The sequence below is a fragment of the Carassius auratus genome, chromosome 45 (genome assembly GCF_003368295.1).
Source record: "Carassius auratus strain Wakin chromosome 45, ASM336829v1, whole genome shotgun sequence".
Taxonomy (NCBI): domain Eukaryota; kingdom Metazoa; phylum Chordata; class Actinopteri; order Cypriniformes; family Cyprinidae; genus Carassius; species Carassius auratus.
The window spans coordinates 14,526,388-14,551,265 of record NC_039287.1 but is presented as its reverse complement, the minus strand read 5'-3'; the positions used below and the strand labels follow the sequence as shown (position 1 = coordinate 14,551,265).

The window sequence follows — 24,878 nt, the reverse complement described above, 5'->3', positions numbered from 1 at the left end:
CATAATTCCTGATACATTCACTAAAAGTTGAACTTAACCTTTAACATACAGAATATATTATAATATATATAAAAAAGGTCCAAAAGCTGTCACTGGGGTGTTAGTACCCTTTTAAAATGTACACATTTGTACACAATTGTACACAAGTTTACATTCCTTAAAGAAGTTTGTACATTTCGTACAAGAAGGTACCGTCTCTGTGACTTTTTATACCAAATTCATAAATAAACATAAATGTGAATGTATATAAAAATTAAATATTAAAATATTTAAAATTAAATATTAAAAATAGAAAAATGATCGAATGCCCTAAGGGACACCACATGCTTCACATGAAACCGCGGGTTCACCTCATCCAAACCAGACACCAATATAACTGCCCGAACAACTGACCTTTGACCTCAAATTACACTAATACTTCCTGTGTTTGTAACAGCATATCTCCTGGTGCAGACTGGACGTGAGGGAATTCCAAAACACATAGGTGTACTGCCAGAGGACACTAAACGCATACTGTATGAAGGAATACACCAGGGTATATGGAGAAGCTGCCATGAAGGTTAGCAAAACTTAAAAGAAGATTATTTCTGAGAGGCCATCAGAGTATTGAAGTTTTTTTATTTTATTTTATTTTTTTCTGTCAGAGCTTCAAGGCTATTTCCAGCTCAATGCGGGCGGCTGTCCTTCCTGGTTTGATCCCCTAGGCAACCAATGTGGTCATTCCTTCCAGAAAATGGAGAGCAATGTGTAACCAAACACCAACAGGGGCCCCAGACCAGTGTGTGTGTATGTGTGTGTGGGTAGGTGTGCATTATGGCTGTAAAGGGGAAAGTCAGATTTAGTTTTCTTATGTTTTATATATGTATATACATATACATATACATATACATATACATACATACATACATATATATATATATATATATATATATATATATATATATATATATATATATATATATATATATATATATTATGTTTAGCATTTATCAATACATAATACACACACACATATATATATATATATATATATATATATATATATATATATATATGTGTGTGTGTGTGTATATATATAGTTTTCTCTCATTTTTCTATTATTTCACCTCCCTATCCATGCCCTCCTGCTCAAGTGTCTTTTAGATTATTTTCCCTCTCCCCACATTTGCCCTCCCTTTTTATTTCCCAACTCTCCCTCTGTATAATTTCCTTTCCACAGGCTTTGTTAGGCACCTTGAAACCTTAGCCGTTTCAAATAGCAATGTCTCTCAGCAGCAGGTCCTTGCTATAGCATTAGATGCAACTTGATCTGGGCCCTCAAGCAGAGCCTTTTTATTGGATAAATACAGGGCCTCGTGCCATGACCGATGTGTTCTACAGGGGGCACTAGAGGAGAGAACATTCAAGGCTAGCAAAAGAACAGAGGACATTTTTAGGATCTTTCGCAGTAAAACAGTTTGGGAGCTATTTATATACTTTATTGAAGTGTAATTTAAAGTGTATTCCATTGCCTTTCAGACTAAACTGTAAAAGGCAGGATGAGCATCTCTATAGGAAGCCATCTTACTCAAACAAAGAGAGTGTGTAGGCCGTCCCCACATTAGCACACACTCTCTCAAGCTCCATTAGGGACATAATGAAGATACAAATCAATCTAATCCTATTGTGCAGACATTCCCTCCCACTCATACATAATCCCGCTGCAGTGAGGCCGAGTCCTGCTGGAATGCCGTGCTGAGGGAATACAGATCTCTCCATGAGATAATTAGCATTTCACAGCTCAGAGTACCACTTACTTCACTCTTAAAGTGCCACCAATATGATCCACAAAAGATCCTTACAATCATCTACAAATGTAATTTCACTTTTGTATATTTTTATTTGAAATGTAGGTTGTGATTAAACGGAAAAAGTTGAGGTGACTGATGGCAAGTGATGAACACGAGAGTGACTTTTGGGGGCCAGGTCTTCTCAGCAGGGCTGCTTCAGGTTCTGTCCCACATGTGTTCTGCATAAAGACTATCAAAGGCTGAGTTCCCCCCTGCGGCACAAGCTCGCCCTGCTGTAAAGAGCCATCAAACGAAAGTGTGACAGACTGAAGGGGCTGTAATGGGTATATGAGGGCCTGGAGAGAGTCCAGACACACATACACAAATGCAGGTCTGCATGAAAACATAAACTATTTTATGTTTCTCTATAACAGTGTCTGTGTGTCTTGTGTCTCATGCAGGCAAACAGCTTAAGAAGAAAAAGGCAGAAATTTTACCAACTGACCTGTTATTTGTGGTTCTTTTGAACAATCAATCACTGTGCTCGACTGTTAACACACAAACACACACATTTTTATTTTTATTTGTTTGGCTCTTTTTTTATTGGTGGAGCAAAAATAGATAAAGTAACTGACAATTCTGTGTCCAAAATGTAAGTTATTCAATATTAACTTGTTTATTTAATATCATGTAGGGACACACTCAGTTTGTCTGAAACACACACACACACACACACACACACAGACATACTGTATATATGGTATTTTATTAACAGTCAAGCACATTCACTGATTGTATTGACTGATATATGTAGATAATTATATATATATATATATATATATATATATATATATATATATATATATATATATATATATATATGTGTGTGTGTGTGTGTGTGTGTGTGTGTGTGTGTATGTGAGTGTGTCCCTACGTGATATTAAATAAACAAGTTAATATTGAATAACTTACATTTTGTACACAGAATTGTCAGTTACTTTATCTATTTTTGCTCCACTAAAAAAGATCCAAACAAATCAAATCAACAGTAAAAGAAAAAAAAAGAAGCAATTCTGAGCCACACATTTGTCTGAATGATGATGGTGATTAGGCGATTGATTCAGTGACTCTCTGACTAACACAGAGGTCCTGTCCCACATTTCATGTGCACTGGCAGTCTCGTGGAAGCAGATTGTGTGTCCATGTCTGTTAAGTTCACAAGACTGTATAGGGTGTCCCATTTAATGTTTAATAAGAGTTCTCATGACTGCCCCCTTTGCAGTCACTATGCACTGGGTGTGCACTTTGGCCAAACTCTTCACTTCAACCTGAAAGGTCAAAGCCACATTATGTGTGTTTGGAGGAAGACTGCAAGGGCTTAGGCTGCCATTTGGGACAGGGACAGACTTTTTTCTTACCTGAATGAATCGGTTGACTCAATGACTCACTCATCAAGAAAGTCATGTATCGCCACCTACTGGTGCAATGATGTAACTTAAAGAACAAGTCACATAAATGCTAAATCTTAAAATCGTAAATGTATACATTCTAAAAACATATATATATATATATATTCACACAGAGCAAAAAAAAAGTATCTGAGAGCAGAGGTGTGTAGTCCGGCAGTCGTGTTGGCTCTACTGTGAGAGATGAGTGGCACACCTGCTGAGTAATCTGTCATTACAGCTGGGGAACAAATCTCAGCTGCCCACACCAATCATCCTCTCCTCTGCCCACCCCTGAACACCCACAACATTCCTCAAACAGCTCTGTTTTTAGACCTGTGTGTGTGTGTGTGTCACAACAGACTGTGCTTTCATTTATGTGGCCATGTTTAATTTCGACTGGGTACTGTGAGAACTGTCATTACATAAGGACAATGCATATGGGTATAAAAATCAACAAACGTAAGATTTTCATAATTTAGTCGCTGCAGCATCAACAAGGCATTCAAAAATACAGTAATATTGTGAAATATTGTTACATTTTATTATATAAATGCTTCATATTTAGATTCATTCCTGTGATGGAAAAGCAGAATTCTTTTAGCATAATTACTCCGGACTTCAGTGTCACATGATCTTTCACAAATAATTCTAATATGCTGATTTTCGACTCCAGACATATTTGTTATTATTATCAATGTTGTGCTGTTTAATATTTATATGCAAACCGCAAGATATATATTTATACAGTAATCATAGTGTGATTTGATACAGTATGGTTGGCAGAGACATATGAGGTGAATGAAACCATTATCCTTGTGGACTGCGTGTCTGCTCAGGTTTGCTGTGCCTATAGGCACTGACTTGACAACTGATAGATAGAAAGAATAATAGTCTTTAAATCAAGACAAATGCAAAACCCAACAGCTATCCTGGAACTTCCACTTTAAAAGTTTTGTAACTTTTAAACTTGGTGCCTGACAATACAAATTAAATGATTTCCCCTGGCTTAGGTATGAGAGCTAAGTATTTAGTGTGTTAATGGTTAAACTGTAGGCATAAATACTGTTCCCTATCAAAGCATAATGTGACATGTTTCCAGATAAGCAAACCAAAAAAATATTAAACGTTGTTATGTGGAGGTATTTTGACCAATTACATTTAATGCTAGGCATTTATAAAGGTGGACTTTTTCTGACATGGTGTTCTACTGATATTTTTGTTTTCATTGTTAAATCGCTGAATGTGACCAAAGACAAATCATATAGAGAAGGACAAGGAATGACTAAAAGGAGATCACATGATCACTCACTTCACTGGTATAGCTGTATCTCACTGAAAACGAAAGACTTCCGGTTGCTTTGTCGAGGCAAATTGCTGTCAGTGCGAACACATTTTTTTTAAGAATCAGCAGTAGAGATGAGCTTATGATGCTTTGGTGTGAAACTTGATCTAGGAGTTCCCAGCTGTGTTGAGTACAATATACTGGGCGGAAAAACACTGAAAGGGACTTTATTCTAAAGGGATGGAAGCATTCAGGATACCTGGTTCAGTAGTCAAAAAAAAAAAAAAAAAAAAAGATAAGAAGTTCAGAACAGACAAAAAACATCCAATACATTTGTACAATTCCTATTCCAACATGTCCACATACGCAATGTTCTATGAACATTTACAGCCCAGTAGGATGTCTTGAATTGAATTTGGTTATTATTGAAAACATCTTACAAAAAAAACGTGGCCTAACCATGTGACTTACAATATCATATGGGTCCTAAAGAGAGAGTTGAGCCACTTGAGGCTCCCACTGTTAGTGGAGCAAGGGCGTTAGCTAAACTAATAAACCTTAAATTATTAATCATGACCTTTTCTAGCCACTCAGATTCCCAAAGGTCCATAAGGAGGCTGGGCAGAGGCCGAACTTCCTGCTTTGTTGTTATGCTGCTTGGAGAGAGGGTGGGAGCGCACTATACACTCATCACTGCTATCTTTTTCTTCTTCCTCTGATGATGAGAGATGATTTCCCGACAACTGCTCCTTGGTAAAACAAATGAACAGAAAATCTTCTGGGTATCCCACCAATTAACCCGAAAAGGGGAAAATGTCTTTGGAATGTTTTCCTGATTGACAGTTAGTGCTGGAGAAATCTGCGTTTCTCCAGGGTGAAGTCATTTTCTTACGCTATTCCAATAGCAACAAGAGCAAGATCTCACACTACTACTCTCTCTCTCTCTCTCTCTCTCTCTCTCACTGTCAGCGCTCAAGGTTTAATTCAGGTTTGAGGAAATGCACTGCAAACACTGACAATGCTCCTAAGTTTTTTTTGCTGTTGTTGCTTTGTTTCTTGCTTCATTCACCATATGGTGCCTACTGTCAAGATATTTGTAAGGAAAACATTGCGAAAAATCAGATCTCACCCAATCAGAATATACAGTATGAGTCAGAGCACTCAAATACATTTTGCACCACTTATCGATGTGAATAAATTGCGTATGACTATGTAAACATAATGGCTTTCCACTTTAAATGTGGGCTCAAAACTTCTTGCATTGATTTTGGCCATGATCAAACCTTCATCAGTGACTCATCCACAAACTATTTTCATTTGAAGTGACATCTGACTGACATCTTTATATTTGGATTACCTTTGCCATTTTTCTTCTGCTCAGCAAGAAAGCATTCAATTGATCTGTGACGGTAAAAACGTTTCATACTGACTTTACATTGTTTTGATGTTTCTATTCATCAAGTGTTATTTTATCATTGACGCATGCACAAGACAGTGTTATAAAAGAGAAACAAAAATTGGACACATCCAACAAAAAACGTCAACACTTTCGTACTGCTGGTGCTAATTTTATGAGGTATAAACCTGTTCATATTGATCTGTCAAAAAAACTAAAAAAAGAATTGACCACAACCTTTTTTTTTTTTTGACTGGTTGAAGGACAAGTGTTGTCCTGTATAATAAACATAGGGTTGAGTAATGCCAGCTGGTCTGGCCACATCTACGGTTCAAGTTCCATATTCACACTGTAATATTCTGGGTGATTTATGATGAGCCAATGTCGGTCTCCTGCAGCTGGCTTATAAAAACCTGACTGCAAAAAACATGCCTAAGTAAAGAAAAGAGCGAGTCTGTGAATGTGTGTGTGTGTGTGTGTGCATGTGTGTGAGAGAGAGAGAGACAGAGTGAGGCTAAAGTAGTGGAGGCAGAGATAATGGCAAATAGTAATGGCAAGAGAGCACTCACTCCCCAGTTCTCTAATGACCATTTCTCATCCTTCTGGAGAATAATATTGATCACAAGGCAAATGAGAAGGCCAGATTAAGGTTGTCATGAGGACAAAGATGGAAAAAATAGAACACATAAAGAACAATGCCTTTACAAGTTGAATTCTGTGAGGTTAACAGTGCAGTTTTGTATAAGTCATGTACATGTCTGTGTTTGGGGTTGTCTGCAATATCCGTTAAATGCTGCAGTTATTATTTTTACAAAAACAATGGCACATGCACCCAAAGATCTTAAAGGGGCAGTGTCTATTTTCGTATTGGTACCAAATGGCACCGTCAAAATAACTGATAATATTCTATATATTCTGAAGAAAATGCAAGTTATGCTGTTTAAAATGTTATTATGTGGTTACCAGAATGTTTCTAAGTGGTTGCTAGGGTGTTCTCTGTGGTTACTAGGGTTGTTTATAAGCGTGTGAAGCTGGTTTCTAAAAGCTTATAACCTATCGGACAAAATCTGTGCGTATAAAGATTAAAAACAATAGAATTAATTATGCACCAACGTTTTATGGATCAGGGTTTATTTTAAGCCCCATTAATGAATGCATTACATTTAAAATGTATTAAAATAAAGAAATAGTTCATTTAAATTGTAATAATATTTCACTATATTACTTATTTCACTGTATTTTTGATCAAATAGGTGAATTCCAAATGACCGTAGGAGACGTCATTCAAAAGCATTTAAAAAATCCACCAATCCCAAACCCTTCAAATGGTACTGTGTACATTTTCATCGTCATGCCCCAAAATCCATCCCCAATCAATCAACAGCTGCTGCTCTGCTGTTAACAATGGTTGAATTCACAGTGTACACTGTTTGGTACCAAACCAAGAGTCAAATTAGCAACCTTAGCAGAACTCTCCTTCAATCAATATTATCACCGAAGGAGGTTCTGTCAAACAGCACGCCTGCTTTGCTTATGTAAACATGTACTGTAGCAGACTGGTGAAGAGTAATCATCTTCATAGGGAGCAGGCACTCATACATAACTACCTTTAACTTGGCTTTGATCACTATGTGACTGACGGGAATTATGACAGATGTGTTTGTCACCCCTTCAAAGATCAACCTGAAATACAAGTCTGGTCTGTTATGTTATTTAAAGCTATTTGGAGAGATGTGTCTGTTTAATTGGATTCAAATCTTATTATGCTACGGGGCTGTTGAATGTGTGCAATTATTTCCAGGGAAACACAAGTAGTTCCAGACAGGTCTTGACAGCACTGAATGACACTGAACAAGCTGCTAAATACTGGAAACAACAGAATAAAATGTTTTGCCACAAAATTAAATGTTATTATTTCTGGATACTCTTTCTCCCGCTTTTTCTCCCTTACAAATGCACACTCATTCAGTACGGACAGTCGCACACACAAAAACATACACGTGCACAGAAGCATGCTGTCAGTGCTGCTCTGAAGATTTTATTTAAACTTTTTTTTTTTTAAGTTTAACAACTTGAAAGCTACATAGCGAGGTAATAACGGCTCTGTTTTTGAAGCTGATGAACTTACGGTTTTGCTGTGAGATGCTACTGTTGAGAGATGCACAGACTCACTTTCTCTCTCTCCCTCTCTCTCTCTCTCTAATAGGTTCATAATTAACTGCATTAGTCTTCTTTCAATGGCTCAACCCTCTGTTACTAGGTCTAAAATGACGTTTGGTAATTAGCAACGTAAGTGTAGGATGAGATGTGTAAGAAATGTATTCTACATGCAAGAGTGCTTCGAGAGCAAAAACCTGACGAATGTCTTAAAAAATACAACATCTGAACAATGTCTTGAGGTGTGATAATTGTTGTATAAGAGGAATAAATGTCTCCAGTCTGTTGAATTATTTCAAGTTCAAGTTCAGCTTATTTATAAAGCACATTCAAAAACAGCCACAGGCCGACCAAAGTGCTGTACAAGTTACAATATTTGAGTTCTTCTCTTCAGGAGAGGAGATGGAGGCCAAGAAAAAATTCTTTTTCTTTAATAATAATGCCTGATAATGAAATGCTTGATGGGGAGATGGAGGATTAAATACCTGTGAAAGGTGGAAAGATGCCAGAGGGTGGGATATATAAACAATACAGAGAAGGGATCCAGCTCTGCCAAGAGCTAAAACCCTGACGGAGCAAACTTCTCACCATCAAGCTCTCCGCAGCAGCCCCTATATGCAAACACTGCAAACTCAGGGATGAAAGAGTCAACAGCTGATAAGATAAGAAAGACAAGACATTTCCCACATTGATGGGGCCTAGAAGGAAAACTACTGTGTGAGGTTATCAGATGCTTAATACATTTTCAGGTCTTTCCTCATCGATATACTTAAGGTGAACTATTCACTTTTCCACCTCATTTTCCACCTATGTGCTTTTCACATTATTTATCATTCCACTCTTTATTATTCTTTTATTATTAGTTTTTTAAAAGCCTGGATGTCAATAAGACAATGTCCACGGCTTAAGCACTGAGCAACTTTATTTAGAATAAAAAAAATAAAAAAAACTCAGAGCGGCCCTTATCCATTGTGAGGCTGTATGTACAGTACACAGACATTGTGTGTGCGTGTTTGTGTGGTGTGTGTGTGTGTGTGTGTGTGTGAGAGAGAGAGAGAGAGAGAGAGAGAGAGAATGGTAGCATTATTTACTAAACTTGACCTTTATCCACATATCCAATAATAATAGCCATTAAATGAAGTATTATTAATCCTTTTCATTATTATTATTGTAATTATTATTATTATTACTACTACTACTTCTACTACTATAATAAATATTATTCACAATATCATTTATTAATGTTTTTTTTTCTAGAGCCGTTCAGAGAGTGTAATGTTAATACTATTAATAATACTATTAATAATAATTATTATTAATTAATTAAATAGTGCTGTCAAATCATTAATCGTATATATATATATATATATATATATATATATATATATAGGATGTATAGGGATGTGTGTGTGTGTGTGTGTGTGTGGTGTGTGTGTGTGTGTGTGTGTGTGTGTGTGTGTGTGTGTGTGTGTGTGTGTGTGTGAGACCCTCCTCCACTGTTGACAGTACACAAGGTTAAGGCACACCCTGGACAGAGAGCCCTGGGAATTGAAGATTTGTTGGCAATACAAAATACTGCACAGTCATCACAGATGTCACACTACAATATACATAAAAAAATGACATATTAAGCATTTTATTTGTTGCCATTAGTAACGTCACTGAATTTGACAATGAATGTACGTCAGTGCATGTCATATACCATTACATAATCTTAACAGCTCATCAGTAGCTGTTCATATTCACTGGTGGAATCTGATAGGGCTGAATATTTTGGGACTCATTAGGGTGATTTTCCCTTTCACTGACTCACAACAGTGGTTTTTATGTGACCTCTAACTTCACACCTTTCTATTTGCAGATAAGACAGCTGACATTGCATTTAGTTATATTTATTAAGATACAATAAGTAATGATAGATGGCAGGACCCTTGCCAAAAGGTAGCGAGACTCTTAACTTGATATATGGAGTGCAAGATTAACTGTTGATGATAAGCTGCAACAACCTAAAAGGCAATATGACTGAAACAAAAAGCATTTTTCAAAGCTGTGGTTTGTCCCGCACTGTCAATCATTCTTAGAAGGCTGGAATCAGTTTTTACCCTCCAGCCGAATGCGACATCTCAGATGAAACACATGTATGCCTGCCGCAGAGACCCATGGGTCAGAGCATTAATCTGATGGGTATTTACTGGAAGAGTTTGCCTGCAGCATTTGACAAGACACTTACTCCTTTAGAAGTCAATTTCCACAAAAGGAGTGGAAAATGTAACACCTACATAAGCGTCTAAACAATATATTAGATACCAATCAGTCAGTCTTCAAAAATGGCGGTCATCATCACCTTGACAACATGATAAAGGTGAAGGAAGCGTCTGAGAGACGGTTTCGGCAGTGGTGTGGCTCATAAGTGTGTTTACCATTGTGGCATTCCAAGTTTCTGTTTATTTCCCTGTCTGTCAGACAGGTCTTGTGCACACAGAGATGCACACTAATGCAAACATACTCCTGCTAATGCACATACCATGCACACTCTTAAATCCGCTGACACCAAGAACTTTAACTATATTAGCATCCATTACAATGGCCAGTAACGTTCAGTTTATTATAAATGTGAAGTTTTGCAGTCTGCGGCTTTAAATGCTCAAGCTGGATTCTGATTGGCTGTCCATGTTTATATTGTACGTTGGTTGGGGAAAAAAATATATTCTGAAAGCTATTCCAAGATATTGTATAATGTTGTTATCAACATAGCTGTGAAATGACCAAGTTTTATAGAATTTCACGTAAAATTCAAAAAAAAAAAAAAAAGCCCATTCACGTAAAGAATGATAACCAAAAAGATGACTAACAATATTAGGATCTACATCAGTGGATGGTAATATTCTGCTTAAGCATGAGTGAAGTTTTGTTGCCTGCCACTTTAAATGCACAAGCTTTTTAAACAAGTGTGGATTCTGATTGCCTGTTAAGGTTTTTATCATTCATCAGTTGAAAAAATCCTTCTGAATGTTATGCCAACGATATCATTCCCCTGTGCCATTATTGCCATAGGTGTGATTTGGTTTCCCTATTCTCATAAAATAAAAGCCCTTTTACACCAAGAACAATAAATAAAGATAACAGTAACAATATCTATATTGGCATCCACAATTGATAACATTCTGTTTATTATAAGTGAGAGTGAAGTTACGACGTCTGCTGCTTTAAATGTTTGGTGAATTCTGATTGGCTTTTAATGTTCTCATTGTTCATCAGCTGGAAAAATCATTCTTAAATGAGTTGTTGCAGTTTAAACAGCAAATGGCATTTTGACAGCTTGAACACGCTAACTTTTGAAAATGTGTTTTAAAGTGCAAGTTTCCGAAAATTATAATGTTACCATCTCCATGTTATGTATATTACCTATTCAGTCTATAGGAATGCATGTGTGAGCAGGCACATAGTGTTTCTTTACAAAGTGTTGTTGCCAACTAATGGCCTGGCATGCGTAATACAGCATTTTTAGAAACTTTCGTAGATCTGTGTGAATGGGGATCATTTTTACAACAATGTCATCTGTAAGCAAAACATTTAAAAAATGCAAAGGCGAAACCTCAGTTTTTAGTACAATCGTTTGAATAAATGTACCCTGATTTCCCTACTCTTATAAAAAATAAATTATAACTATTATAAGAACATACCCGGTGTGACTGACCCTCCACTAATAAATGCAAAATATCCAGCAACCACATATCAGCAATATCTGTTGACCCTGACATTCTCATTAAAACACCGTAACCATTGAGACACTCAGCCACGATAAGATCATTTCTGGTGAAGTGAGGAAGCTGAACTCTGTTCAAACTGTGAAGCAAGTTAAATTTATCATTTTTAAAGACAAGCATAACTGAAGACGCTGTGCCAAACCACTGTCAGAAGAAATAAAAAAAAACTTGCGCTGGCTCGTTTTGCTTACATTCCATCCTAAACTCAGCATTACAGTCAAATCAAGGGCATTTTATCCTACGTTTAGCATGCGTTGATCTAACTGATAACGGCTCACTGCATGGTGCGAACAAACTGAAAAAAAAAATCCCCTTTGTAAGACTGGTAAAACCAGACGTGGGGGAAACTAAAAGACGTGCACAAACAGATGCACAAAGAACATTGACAAACACACGCTTATACTAATGTACACATCAGCACTCCTATATATAATCACCTTCAGACAAATTATTATAAAAGGACACTGATCTCACTCCCTCATACAGTATCTTGATGATATTCCTAAGTCATCATCAATGTTAGATTATCCATCCTTCATGAAGAATAGCCCCCATTGTAGCCCAAGTAGGGGCAGGTGCTTAGTGAGAGCCCCCCAGGCCACAGGTTTAGATGTATTGGGAACATATGGAGGAAAGGGTGGAGGTTGCAAAGAGGTTGGGGTGGGTTGCTTCTGTGCAGTTGCAGTGTCACAAAAGATTCATTCATGGCCATAGTGTTGGACATGTGGAGATGCCACAAGCAATGAAACAGACAGCGGATGGTGACCATATTTTAGAGAACTAGAGAGCCACTCTTTATACCTTGACATAAAGAACATAAAAAGTTATTCATCAAATAGTGAACATATCTAACCCCCTAAGGAGCTTTTCCATTTTGATCCGTCTAAAAATACAAAGTATTAAATTTTAACAATATAAATAAATATTTATTAAATTATAAATATATATAAAAAATGTAATTAAATAAAATTAACAAATGAATCACTCACTGAATGAATGAATGAAATGAATGAATGAATGAAAAAAACATTTCAGAAAAAAGATTTTTGGGTGGCCTCTCTTTTTTTTGTCTGTCCCTCTCTGCTTGGTGTAATTTGGCCAATTGACTGAAGCAGTGTGATGGATTTAGTTGCATGTGTTTTGGATCATCTTCTGAAGCTCCAGGTATATTAAGGATTTAAACTGGCAGGAAATTATCTGCTGAATTCCAACACCCAGCCCCCTATTACAAACATATTATCCCAATCTTACACATGGATTTAACCAGGGAAATCTTCACAAGCTACCCAACAACCCAGTGAACAGAAACTAACATAGGAATGGATCATTTTCAGTGTGCATATATGTGTGCAGGCCAATGAGCTCTGCATAGTGACAATGATGGATTGTAACGAAACGCTTCATATCACAACATTTTACCATACCCTGATTAGAGATAACATCATTTTAAAGCAAAATAAGGAAAATTAAATGTTCTATGCCTACAACCTGACAACTCTCATCGTTACATATTCCATTCCTGATTAAGGCTGAAGATAGACATAGTTTACTGCCGTTCCACTGGGACAGGCATGGCCTTCCGTAACCACTGACCAGTATAAAGTCTGACACCTACGTACCTACATGTCACCATCATACCAAAGAGCATGTGAATGCAGGGTTGTGCACAGAGCTGCTGCCAGGTATTCTGTTTGTGCAGTGTTTAATTTTAGGGATGCAATCATGTCAAACTTCCCTCTACTTTTGTGAGAGGCTTCTGGGGCCTCCTCTCAGCTGTTGCGGTTGTTGGCTCCCGTTCAGACCTTCGGTTTCCAGTAAACAGCATGACAAACTGAAAAAAAGAGTGCAATCAAGAGGCAGATTGTCAGTGTCTTTCTGACAAATAGACAGACATAAACAGTTGGAAGAGCCGCAGTGCAACATTTGAGATTCAGAAATTCTGCTTCTTATACAACCTGCAAAACAATAGAGGACTAAAAAGATTTCCATGTGGTTATTTTTTATTTCATTGTTAAAGGTGAAGCTTTTTAGACAACATCTTTTAAAAATGTATGTAAACATACATTATGAGAATAAAAAATGGATTGGCTCAGAGATTTAATCATCTAAATGTCAAATAGAAGAGTGTTAGCACATTTTGTTTCAATCTCTGAAACCCTTCAGGTTTTTATTATGTGTCTCAAATTGATTATACTGTTCCCTATATATGTGCTATAAATTGAAGTAGTTTGCAAACATAAAATTGAACTCCAAACTGTGAAAATGAATGTCAAGTACTAAGACTGATGTTGTTACACCCTTACCCAATACCTGTGTTTTAAATTAACCAGTTCACTTAAAATATTTAAATAAAATAATAAAAATTAGTAAATAATGTATTTAACTGCGAATAAAATATACATGAAGCAGGACAAACTATATGTGTGTATCTTAGTCATACTGTTGCAAATATAGAGAAGTAAAATGGAAAATGCTACAACCAGCCCATCTTCTCATGATATTTGTTTTTTAAACATTTGAAAGAAAATCTAGTAAAAGCTGGATGCTTTATATCATTAAACAAGATAGTCTTCTTATTCAGATTATACCTTTCGTGTAACATTCATTAACACCATCATTACATGAATTTACACTTTCTTATAGACCTATCTCAAAGTTTGTTTTCTACTGTAAATCTTTTCTATTTTACAAAGAGCCTTAAAATTTTGACTCTCAACTCTGGAGGGTGATGGTCATGCAATGATATCATCCATTAAGCTATAGCCTATAATTTGTCATTTAAAAAGAAAAAATAATGCTGTTCCCTTCAAGAGAATTCTTATTTTGGCCTCATATCTATTACTGAGAGTAACTACTGAGTGATGACACAAGCTGAACAAGAAGCAAGTATTTTGTGCATTTGAAAATGTGAAATCTCGTGCTTGTATTGTGTACGTGTGGACAAAGCGAGCCTGCATTACCTTTCGCAGGTACCCGCGTTTTAACTGCACGCTTGATGAACGTTCCCAGCAGCGCAAACATTTGTCTTCACATCCCCGTCGCTCCTCCCCGCAGGGGCAGAGCGGCGAATCAAAATGCGCTCAGGGCTTGGACTCCTTTCCAACGTGGGCTGTGGAGTTAAACTTGTGGTGGAACTAAGGACGCCAGATCTTATCCACAGCACACAGCGGTCAGATACCTGATCGTGCTTGGATGGAGGGGCGAAATCCGATCGCCTGATGTGCTGCCTGAGACCCAGAGGAGTGACTTATCAGGACGCGCTCAAAATGTCTTCTTCCTTAAGCGAGGTCATTAGTACCGATGAGATCAAGAGGGAGAATCGTGGGAGTGTCAAGCTGTCAGTGTTGGACCCCGCGGAGTTACCGATGGAGAGTGCCGAACTTTTGGACTGCTCCCCGGCCTCCCTGGCCTTCTCCCCCGAGCAGGTCGCGTGCGTCTGCGAAGCGCTGCTGCAGGGTGGGAACGTGGAGCGCCTGGCCAGGTTCCTCTGGTCACTGCCGCAGAGTGACCTGCTGCGGGGGAACGAGAGCATCCTGAAAGCGCAAGCGATAGTCGCGTTCCACCAGGCCCGCTATCAAGAGCTCTACTGCATTTTGGAGAACCACAGTTTCAGTCCGTCAAACCACTCGTCTCTGCAGGACATGTGGTACAAGGCGCGCTACAATGAAGCGGAGAAGGCGCGGGGCAGACCGCTGGGTGCCGTGGACAAATACCGTTTACGCAGGAAATATCCGCTGCCTCGGACTATCTGGGACGGAGAGGAGACCGTGTATTGTTTCAAAGAGAGGTCTAGGAACGCGCTGAAGGATATGTACAAGCGGAACCGGTACCCTTCTCCAGCCGAGAAACGAAATCTGGCCAAAATGACAGGACTTTCTCTGACGCAGGTCAGCAACTGGTTCAAAAACAGGAGGCAGAGAGACAGAAATCCATCCGAGGCGCAGTCAAAAAGGTAAACCGCAGCTATATTTCAATTGTTAATCGAGAGTGGGAAACTTATGATGGAATGCGCGAGACCGAGTGGAGGACACGTTTCACCAATGTTTTGAAATACGAAGCTTGGAGCGCTTCAGTGAGGTGCAGCTTTGAAGAACGTGGAGAACTGCGACGCGTTTACTCTTAAAAATAAAGTCTCTACACTGGTTCATGGGTTCATCAAATAATGATTTTCTTATTTTAAAGCCGTTTTTGAAGAGTTCATGCTGCATTACAGGTTTCTCGGATGTCAAGACAATAATAATAATAAAAAAATAAAAATAAAGTACATATAAATGGAAAATATTTTAAGAATGCTTAAAAGTTCGTCTATGTAAACACATTTTGAGTTGTTAGCTCAACTAACAAATACTGATGCCTCTTTTAACTTTGTAGACATTTCATAAATTGTCAGATTGAATTAAAAGGGTCACATTAATTGGATAATCACAACAAAGACATTTTAACAGACATGTTACTGCTTTCAAATGCAACCCAAACAGACCCTAGGTTTACTTTAGATATGATCAGCCATTACCATATCCATTGTCTATATTTGTTTCTGGATTTTAAGGCTATTGTCCCACCCTGGTTATCAGTCAGAGAGATCTGCACTCAATCTCCTGACGTGGCCAAAATCCTCTTCACAGCTTGAGGCGTCTGAAGATAAGAAGCAGTTCTGTATTTGTAAACTTCTGCTCGCAGATCGTTCAGAGTTTCAAACTGCGGTGGAAATAACTCTTCTCCGTTATACATGCTGCTTTTGTCCTAAATACTAGCCTAAATCTTAAGACTCGTAAATAATTTCCGTATGCCTCTAGAGTAGCCTTACGCTTTGCTTTGATGTTGCACTGTCACTCTGACGGAGATTATTACTCATTGTTTAAACGAAGATGTCCATGAGCTCCTTATGGAGCTTCTGGTCTCAGAAAGACCAGCGGCTTGTCGTGTCAATAAGATCTTTGTATAGATGCGGCTTCGGCTGCTCGAGTCACTCCGAACGATGCACCCGCAGCTGTCATAGTCTGTAAAGAAAGAGACCCACCAAATGCCTCCAAGAGCTCAGATCCTTTTATCTGATTTTTGACCCCCGGGGGTAAGAGGTCCTGTTAAGAAATGATGACTGAGATATTTACAGAAAAATATTTTTATTATAGCGTACTGTTTTTAGCAGCACACGAGGTCGATTTTAACAATATTAGCGATTGCAGTGTGCTTAAAAGTTTGACAGTTGGTTTGTAAAGTGTATTTTCTAAAGTGCCTCTAAGTGCATATAATGCTACTGAAAAAGCAGTTAAAGGCATGCTTTAACTTAGCATGTGCACACTTTCTTCATTTTGAAATTCCACAGTATTTTTAATTCACTGATTAAGAGAGAAACTAATAAACAGATAATCAATTGAAAATAACTTTTTTTTGTCAGATTTAAAGTGTAAAGGTTCACCAGATAATTACAATGTACAGTAGCTATTTCCAAATGATTATAAGATTTTTTTTATTATTATTTTTGTTATTAAATAAGTGATAATTCTTGAATTAATATGAGGTATACTTCAACAATTCAAAATGAACAGACTAAATTTAAAACACTGCAAATTGTTGATGACTTTGTAAAAAAAAAATTGCATCTCAGGACAAACACCAATTTGTTTGCACCAAAGCAATAAATAAACATACACTATGGTCTGTTTTCTAAAAAAAGTTTTTTTTTTCAGTGAGTCAGATGGCAATCACAGTACAGAAGACGAGTCCAGTAAAGGCCAGGAGGACTTGTCACCACGTCCCCTCTCCAGCAGCTCTTCTAGCTCAGTCACACACGGAACAGCCCCCACTACGATTTACTCAGATGGAGGAACGACAGTCATCCAACAAATTGGAGATGTCCAAATGCATTCACACACATCTGGAGGAATGAGTTTTAATGGTGATCTAGCAAGCGTGAATGCTCACTACATCAACGGTGGAGCCTACGTTCAGTCACACGGTAGCAACTCTCTCCTGAATGGACTCGGTGCCACGAGTGGCCATTTCTTGACCTTTGATCCCCAGAGGGTCTCCCATCACAGTCAGGAGAGACGGTTAGGTGGGTCTTCTGTGTCTTATGCTCCGTTCTCAATGGGGGTTTCTGAAACTGCCTCTGGAAAGCTGGAGGCCATGCAGACTCTAGTTTCCAATGCTGAAGATGGAGTCATTTCTTCAGTGGTCTCCTTCGCTTCGGCCACCTCCACGCCATCCACTACTTCAGGAGGCCTTCATCTAAGTGAAACCACCATGGGTCTTCCTCCTGTAATGCTGCCCCCATCCTCAACATCATCCTCTCATGGTAGGAGGCCATACAAAAATTCACTAACTTTCAAACTTGTCGTTCCAAACTTGTAGGACTTACTTTATTCTGTAGAACACAAAATAAGATATTTTGTGAGTATAATAAACGTCAGTGGGGTTGAGAACTTGAAACTTGAACTTGAATATTTATTGCATGGGCAAAAAAGCAATCTTCTTTTGTCATCATACAGATTTGGAACAACATGAGAGTGAGTAATGACGGCATTTTTCATTTTGGGGTCATTTCTCTCTGTAGATTGGCTATATACATAATGTTTTCCTGACACTTCCAGTTGTGCGCCTCTGCATCTCAAGCATATGCCTTCGAAGACACAATACCAACAATATCTAAAGTAGTCCAAGCACTTCTAGCGAGCTTATAAGAGCCAAAGTAATTACATCATCACTTTGGAGGATACTGTGACTGAACATTTATGTGGTTAAGCTTGCCAAAAGTGACCGCAGAGCTCGGTGCAAAAGAGCAGAGGTTTTGCAAGAAAGCCTTGTGGGTCATGGTCAGTTGGAGAGTCTTGTGGGTGAAGTTGTGAGAGGCATGTGGGGGTTCAGGTCAACTGGCTAGCGGATCATACCAAACGCAGTCTCGCAACACGGTCCCCACCTCCCCTCCATGGCCCTAACCACTCACTAATGGTTCTTTCCATGAATATTTTATGGCCACATCAATAACAGCAAGGCTAGCTGCATTCTGCTCCTCTCTTGCTAGTCTGTTTTATCCTTTAATATGCAGTTTACGAGCCACATAAAAACAAACCCACCCCTGGCTGAACTTTTGATTTAGCAGGAAAAACGTCGAGCCCAAGCGATCCAGCAAGAAAAAGACAATATTAAAATTGTTTAGCCAAAACCCTGTTTCCTCGTGCCCATAATTTTCAAGGCAATTCAATAAACCACGTCTTCATAAAAACACAAAGTCTGATCTCTAGAGTGCCTCACAAATACAAAGGAACAATAGAAAAGTACTTGCAATGTCATTTTTGTCTATGAAGTCAAAACTAGTGAGATACGGTTTCAGATTTTTCTGTTGCATAGTCATCCAGATGACAAAAGAGAGCTGAGTAAACCGTATAAGTCAGATGGAAGAAAAATATATTCCTGACCCCCTTTAAACAACAACCCCCTTCCCACAAGCAATGTCTGCGGGAAGCTTAAGAAAACTTGGTTCTAGTTTCAGAAAGTGAGTGAGTTTGAAGCGGGGGAGGGGGGTTGGGCGCAGTGATTATTTATCAGACATTTGTGCAAGCCTAATGGAAGAAAAGTGTCTGGCCGAAAGCCAGCAGCTGTCACTGCAAGAGACATGTGCCAAGAACCACATTCTAGAGTTACAAGGAAATCATAGCGAGTTTAACCGCAAACTGAAAATGAAAAAGGTGTTTCATTTTACAGTTCACTAGAAAAGTTCTGAAGAAAAGAATGACGAGAGGTACAAAGATATTGACCGAAAGAATGAAATAAAAGAAAAAGAGAGGGACAGGAGCAAACCTCTTGAGAAAACAACAAAGGAGTCTCATCTGGATAAACAGATCACACCTTCATGCTCTGTCCTTTCTCTCTCATCCATTCTCAATTGAGTTTTTACGAGCTGTAAGAGCAGCCATTGCCAAGTAAAGGAAAAAAAGAACGTTGAATTAAACTCAGAAGGGTTGATGTCCCGGGCAAGTGTTTGGGGTTACCACTGTATAGCTGCGTCATCATTTTCGTGTCGGTTTGAACTGGAAATGTTCTGTTTTTTTTTTTTTAGTAATGAATCAAAAAGGAAAGTCTCTGCTTTCTAATGATGTAATTGTTTTGCTTCTACGTAATATAAAATATAATTCATTAGCTGTCCTCTTCCTGAGGAGGACAGCTAATTTTTTTTTTTTTTTTACATAATTAGATGTATTCAAACTACATCAAAAATAACATTATGGAAAATATTATACATTTATAATATTGAATACAATTTTCAAGTGATATTTTGCTGTTCTCTAAAATAATGTTAGTTGCACTTTATTTTACAGAACGTGTACTAACAGTGTACTTACAGTGTATTTATCTAAGAAAGTTCTGGTAACACAAGGTAACTACATGAGGTAGGGTTAGGTTTAGGGGTAGGTTCAGGGTTAATACCTAGTTATTGTAATTACTATAATAATTACATAGTATCTACATGAGGAACAGGACTGTAAAATAAAGTGCTACCATAATGTTTTTCTTGCTAACTACTATCTATGGACACTGAATGGCTTTTCTGAGGTTGTCAAAATGTTTTATTGACCTCTTTTTCCTGGTTGAAACACTGATTGAGCTAAGTTGTTTCAACACACCTTCTGATGTTCATATATTTTTATTTAGTGCTATAACATTTAGTAAAGCAGAAGAGCAGTTTATGTGTGCTTTGTTTAAAATGAGGCGGATACAGCGATCAGTAACACCACATCAAAGAGCATCAAATAGGAAATTTAAAACAAAAAATGAATTGTGTTTCATTGTGTTTCTCCACAAAGAACTCCCTGCAACTTCCGGATCAAATTGATAGAGTATGAGCATGAACATGTGTGCGTGTGTGTGTGTGATGCATCACATATATTCAGTAATTTATTAAGCTTGCCAGACATGGAGAGCTACCTTTACTGAACTGGATTTCATCTTCTCTTTTATCCCCCATTCTCTGCTCCTTTAGGCAACATGGTCAGTGACTCTCCTCAACACTCAAGCCAAAGCCTGCTGTACACCCAGACCGTGAAGCAGGAGCCTTTGGATGTGTCTGGAAGCTACACTTATCCTTCTGAAATGCCCATGGACCAAGGCGTCAACCTGGGCTATACAGCATCCCTTTTCCTTTCTTCTTCTTCTACCAGTGGTTCACATCCCCCTACTGTCACGGCCACGGTCACTTCTGCCCTCTCCGGCACCGAGGTACACCACGCTCTAAATCAAGCTGGACGTGGCCTCCAGGAGACTATAGACTACCGGTCTCAAGATGTCCAGCTGCACAACAGCCTGCAAGTTGCTTCTAGGGCAGGAGAAGGCGCAGTTAGGGTTGTTTGTGGGGATCTGGACATGGAAGGGAAAGAGCTGGCCAAGCTGCAGACTGTACAGATGGACGATGATGGAAGTGACCTATGATGATGTCATTAGCAACAAAGAGCTGCATTTCACTCTTGCTAGACTGGTTTTGTTGCGTCGCATTGTGCCCTTACGGACCCTGTAAGCACAAATCATTTTCAAATGAACCCTGACGATGGATATAAAACACGAACAGTGCCTTCCTGTCCTCAGATATCCCGACTTGCACTAAGATGGCTGCAGACTGTACCAGGCAATGCACTGACCTTCTGAAGATTATTTAGATGCAATGTCTTTATACTCTCACCTCATAAAAATGTACGGAAAGACCCGTTAAAAAGCACAAATGTGCTCTGGAGCAAAAAAAAATGCAGCTTTATAGTGATTGTTTTCTTTTAACAAGAATTTATTGAAGCACGGATGTGTTTTTTGCTGTTGTTTATGTTTTTTTGTTTTTTTTTGTATTTAAATTCTTTGAGTGTGATGATGCAGATGTGATAAATGTTATTTGTTTCCTTTGATTGTGGAGGAATTTTATGTTACAGAATTAGTGATTCATACTCATACGTCTCTTTCTACGCATCCCAATGTGGACTTCGTAAGTGTTCTTTTTAAGTGTATAATCATGACCATTAGCACAATTGGTCACATGTGCCTTTCTCATAAACTGTTAATATACTAGGAAGCTAGTATGAAGTACGAGTGTTTGTTTTTGTTTATTCTTGTGACAACTGTTCTACAATGATATGGACGTGTTTTGTAATTTCCTTTAGCATTAGAAAATGCCCAGCGCTGTAATCTGTGAGCATCGTAGGACAAGATAAATATTCGTAAGGTGCGGTCGCATTTACCGTAGTTGGACAAATGTTCACGAGCAAAATGCAGTAGGAATTTCAAAAGGAATCCACTCCATTGGGAATTTCACTTGTGGGAGAACGATTCCAAATGCAGATTTCGCAACGGCTTCAAGTCAGTGATGCAGAATTTGTTTACCGACAGCATGTCACTTGGTTTGAAAGTGACTTCTGCATGAGCTGTGAAATATCACTACAGATTTGGCATGGACCTTTTCAGCCGTGAAATTGTGCTAATGTGACCACACAAACATGAGCTCTGTACGTACCGCGAGAACCACAAGAAAGCTTAAAACGTCAGCCGTGCTTGAAAGAAACCTATTTTTCGAAACCCTTCCACCCTATTAAATATTTATATTTGTACATATATAATGAATGATCCGAGGGTTGTCTATGTCACTGACACCGTCGTTCCATATTAGACTCCTAAGCCTGATAATTCAATAAGTACAGGGAATGACATCACTTTGAGTGAATCATCTCTTATTAGAAGCACCAGGTAAGTCAGCTATATGTTTTCAAGCAACGGCAGGTGTGATGTCAGTCCAAATGACACCCAAGATTCTATCCATTTAACCAGATCAGGCTACAGCTTGGACCCCCTGGATGGCTGGCGGTGATCTAAGACATTATTAATGCATGGACGTACACATATGCAGCATGGTGGAGATCAAGCTTGTGTTCTCACCAGAGGCGTCCTCTGTGATCTCTAGCCAAAGCCTGGCAGCTGAATAAGCCCCGCTCACCCTTAAAGTGTCATATGGTACCTGTCATGACATTACTCAAAGTAAAGGTCGTCCAAAAAGCCAGAGTATACGAGGAGAAGTTACATATCCTTATTAGATTTCCTGAACCGTCCTCACATGATCTAGCAAAAATAGACCTTTGGCTCCAACTCCATGGAAAAACGCAGGCTCATCATTTGGTAGATTATGAAAGAGTGATAAAAGATATAAACTCTCTTACTCGTAATACTTAACATGATTTTATAAGGACATTCTCTGTATTCTCTTCTATATCAAGATATTATGCAATAAGACAGTAGATAACTAAATAAATGAGACAGGTATTTTTGCAAACTTGAAATGCTCATAAAAGTGTGAAAATAGGAGCCAGGCCGTCCAAAGTCAGTTTACTGCCGTGGGAACATTTCCTTTTCGTGATGCACAGTTGTCTGCACCAGCCTGCGTGAGTAAGCGCTAATTGAATAGCGCCCAGGTAGGATTTGCTCCCTCGCACAAAGGAGGAGACAAAAAAGCACATTGGGTAAAGAATCTATTGTTACCTGCCCAAAGGTGACCCTGTCGCCTAGGGCACAAGATTAGCTGATTGCCAGGTATCAGATGGCGCCTCCTGGAATACTGAAGGGTAAGAAAGCACTATTGTCTGGGGCTTTGAGCAAAGAACTGGTGGGCGCAAGAAATAGGGACATGCATGTTTCATGTCCCCTATTTCCCCTTCGCAGACTATATGTCACTGTGTGTTTCATGGGAAGCGGTGTTATGTTGCTTTTTTGTGTTATTTAAATACAAAATACGTCACTCCATCTCCTTGTATCGTGAATGGGATGGTTTACTGGGCAACCTTGAAGCACTTTTCATCCTTTATAACAAAAGGCACCAAAGAGAAGAAAAACACCTTGCTTTGAATTCGCTCTCCAGTTTCACCAAAAGAATGTAAAGTAAAAGGAACCGGCTTTCAGTGTGAATGAAGTCAACCAAATAATACATATATATATATTCATATGAGAAAAGTTTATCAAAATAATATGTTTTTAATGTTTAGCAGATATGAAGGAAGCAATAATAGATTCACACTCCACAAGACAGCAGGTTTCAGTGTGTGTTATTAAAAACAGCAAAGATGTTCATAAATCCTGGGAAAGACAGCCCATAAAAAAGGAGGAACCCTGAAGAAGCGAGCTTATTAAAGAACCTGACCCCTGACTTTTTCTGGAGGTTTCAAAGTGTGACATTTACTGAAGCACAGTAGACTGTGAAGCACGTATAACCGAACCCTTGTGCCCACTGCGCCACAGCACTATAGATTGTGCTGATGTGGGGTCAAGGGGCAACTTCCACATTATCCCCTCTGAAATCAAGAATACAATCTGAGTGAACATTGTTATTTCTGAGGATGAACATTTTTGCAAGACATGTTTGTGCACATCCATTATCGCACTCATTGTAAAAACACGGGTTATATAAATATTTAAAATATTTATATTGTCATTGAAAAAAAGCTGACAATTATTAATATCATTATTATTAACAACTACTTTTGGCATGTCTCTAGATGATCCATACCAGCAGGGGGCAATGCCACATGACTTCAATGTCAATAGCCCATTAAATATAAGTGATGCCCATAAACCGGTTCGATTGTACCTGTTTTGAGAGCTTTCCGTTCTGGGTCTTCAGTGGCTTTACAAAATTTATCTCAGAAGCAAAATTTAGAAATTAATGCTGATGAAGGTTGCGGTGTAGTGAATGCAATTGAACTTGATACCGCACATTAAAACTTAAGAACTATACAAATACTAGTGGAAAAAAAAACTAGTCCTATTACAAGCTACTTCTAGAGGCAAATTTCTGAAATAACTGCATGGAACTGATCAGTATCAGTGATTTAGAATGATTAGAATTAGAAAAACAATAACAATGTGGCTAAAGAATGATGTTCACATCACGTGTCCATTATGCCATACTAAGACCATAAAACACTTTCTTCTTATTATTTTATTTATAAATTTATTTAAGGGCACAATAAAAGTATGATAAAATAATTGTTGTAAAAAAGAAATTACATATAATGGTACTGCATAAAATTTATAATAGTA

The 24,878-nt window shown here is 38.3% G+C and overlaps 1 protein-coding gene across 1 annotated transcript; it reads left to right on the top strand.

Moving 5' to 3' along the window:
• The first annotated feature begins 14,896 nt into the window (after positions 1-14,896).
• LOC113063367 (homeobox protein SIX4-like) lies at positions 14,897-21,887 on the top strand. Its single transcript, XM_026233695.1, has 3 exons — positions 14,897-15,771; positions 17,510-18,117; positions 20,800-21,887. Exons 1-3 carry the CDS (start codon positions 15,038-15,040, stop codon positions 21,243-21,245), a joined length of 1,788 nt encoding a protein of 595 aa, XP_026089480.1. The 5' UTR covers positions 14,897-15,037; the 3' UTR covers positions 21,246-21,887.
• The last annotated feature ends 2,991 nt before the right edge of the window (positions 21,888-24,878 follow it).

Coding starts and splice junctions, on each gene's coding strand:
- LOC113063367 (XM_026233695.1), top strand. CDS start 15,038: ATGTGCTGCCTGAGACCCAGAGGAGTGACTTATCAGGACGCGCTCAAA. Junction 15,772..17,509: donor TCCGAGGCGCAGTCAAAAAG/GTAAACCGCAGC, acceptor TTTTTTTTTCAG/TGAGTCAGATGGCAATCACA. Junction 18,118..20,799: donor CTCAACATCATCCTCTCATG/GTAGGAGGCCAT, acceptor CTGCTCCTTTAG/GCAACATGGTCAGTGACTCT.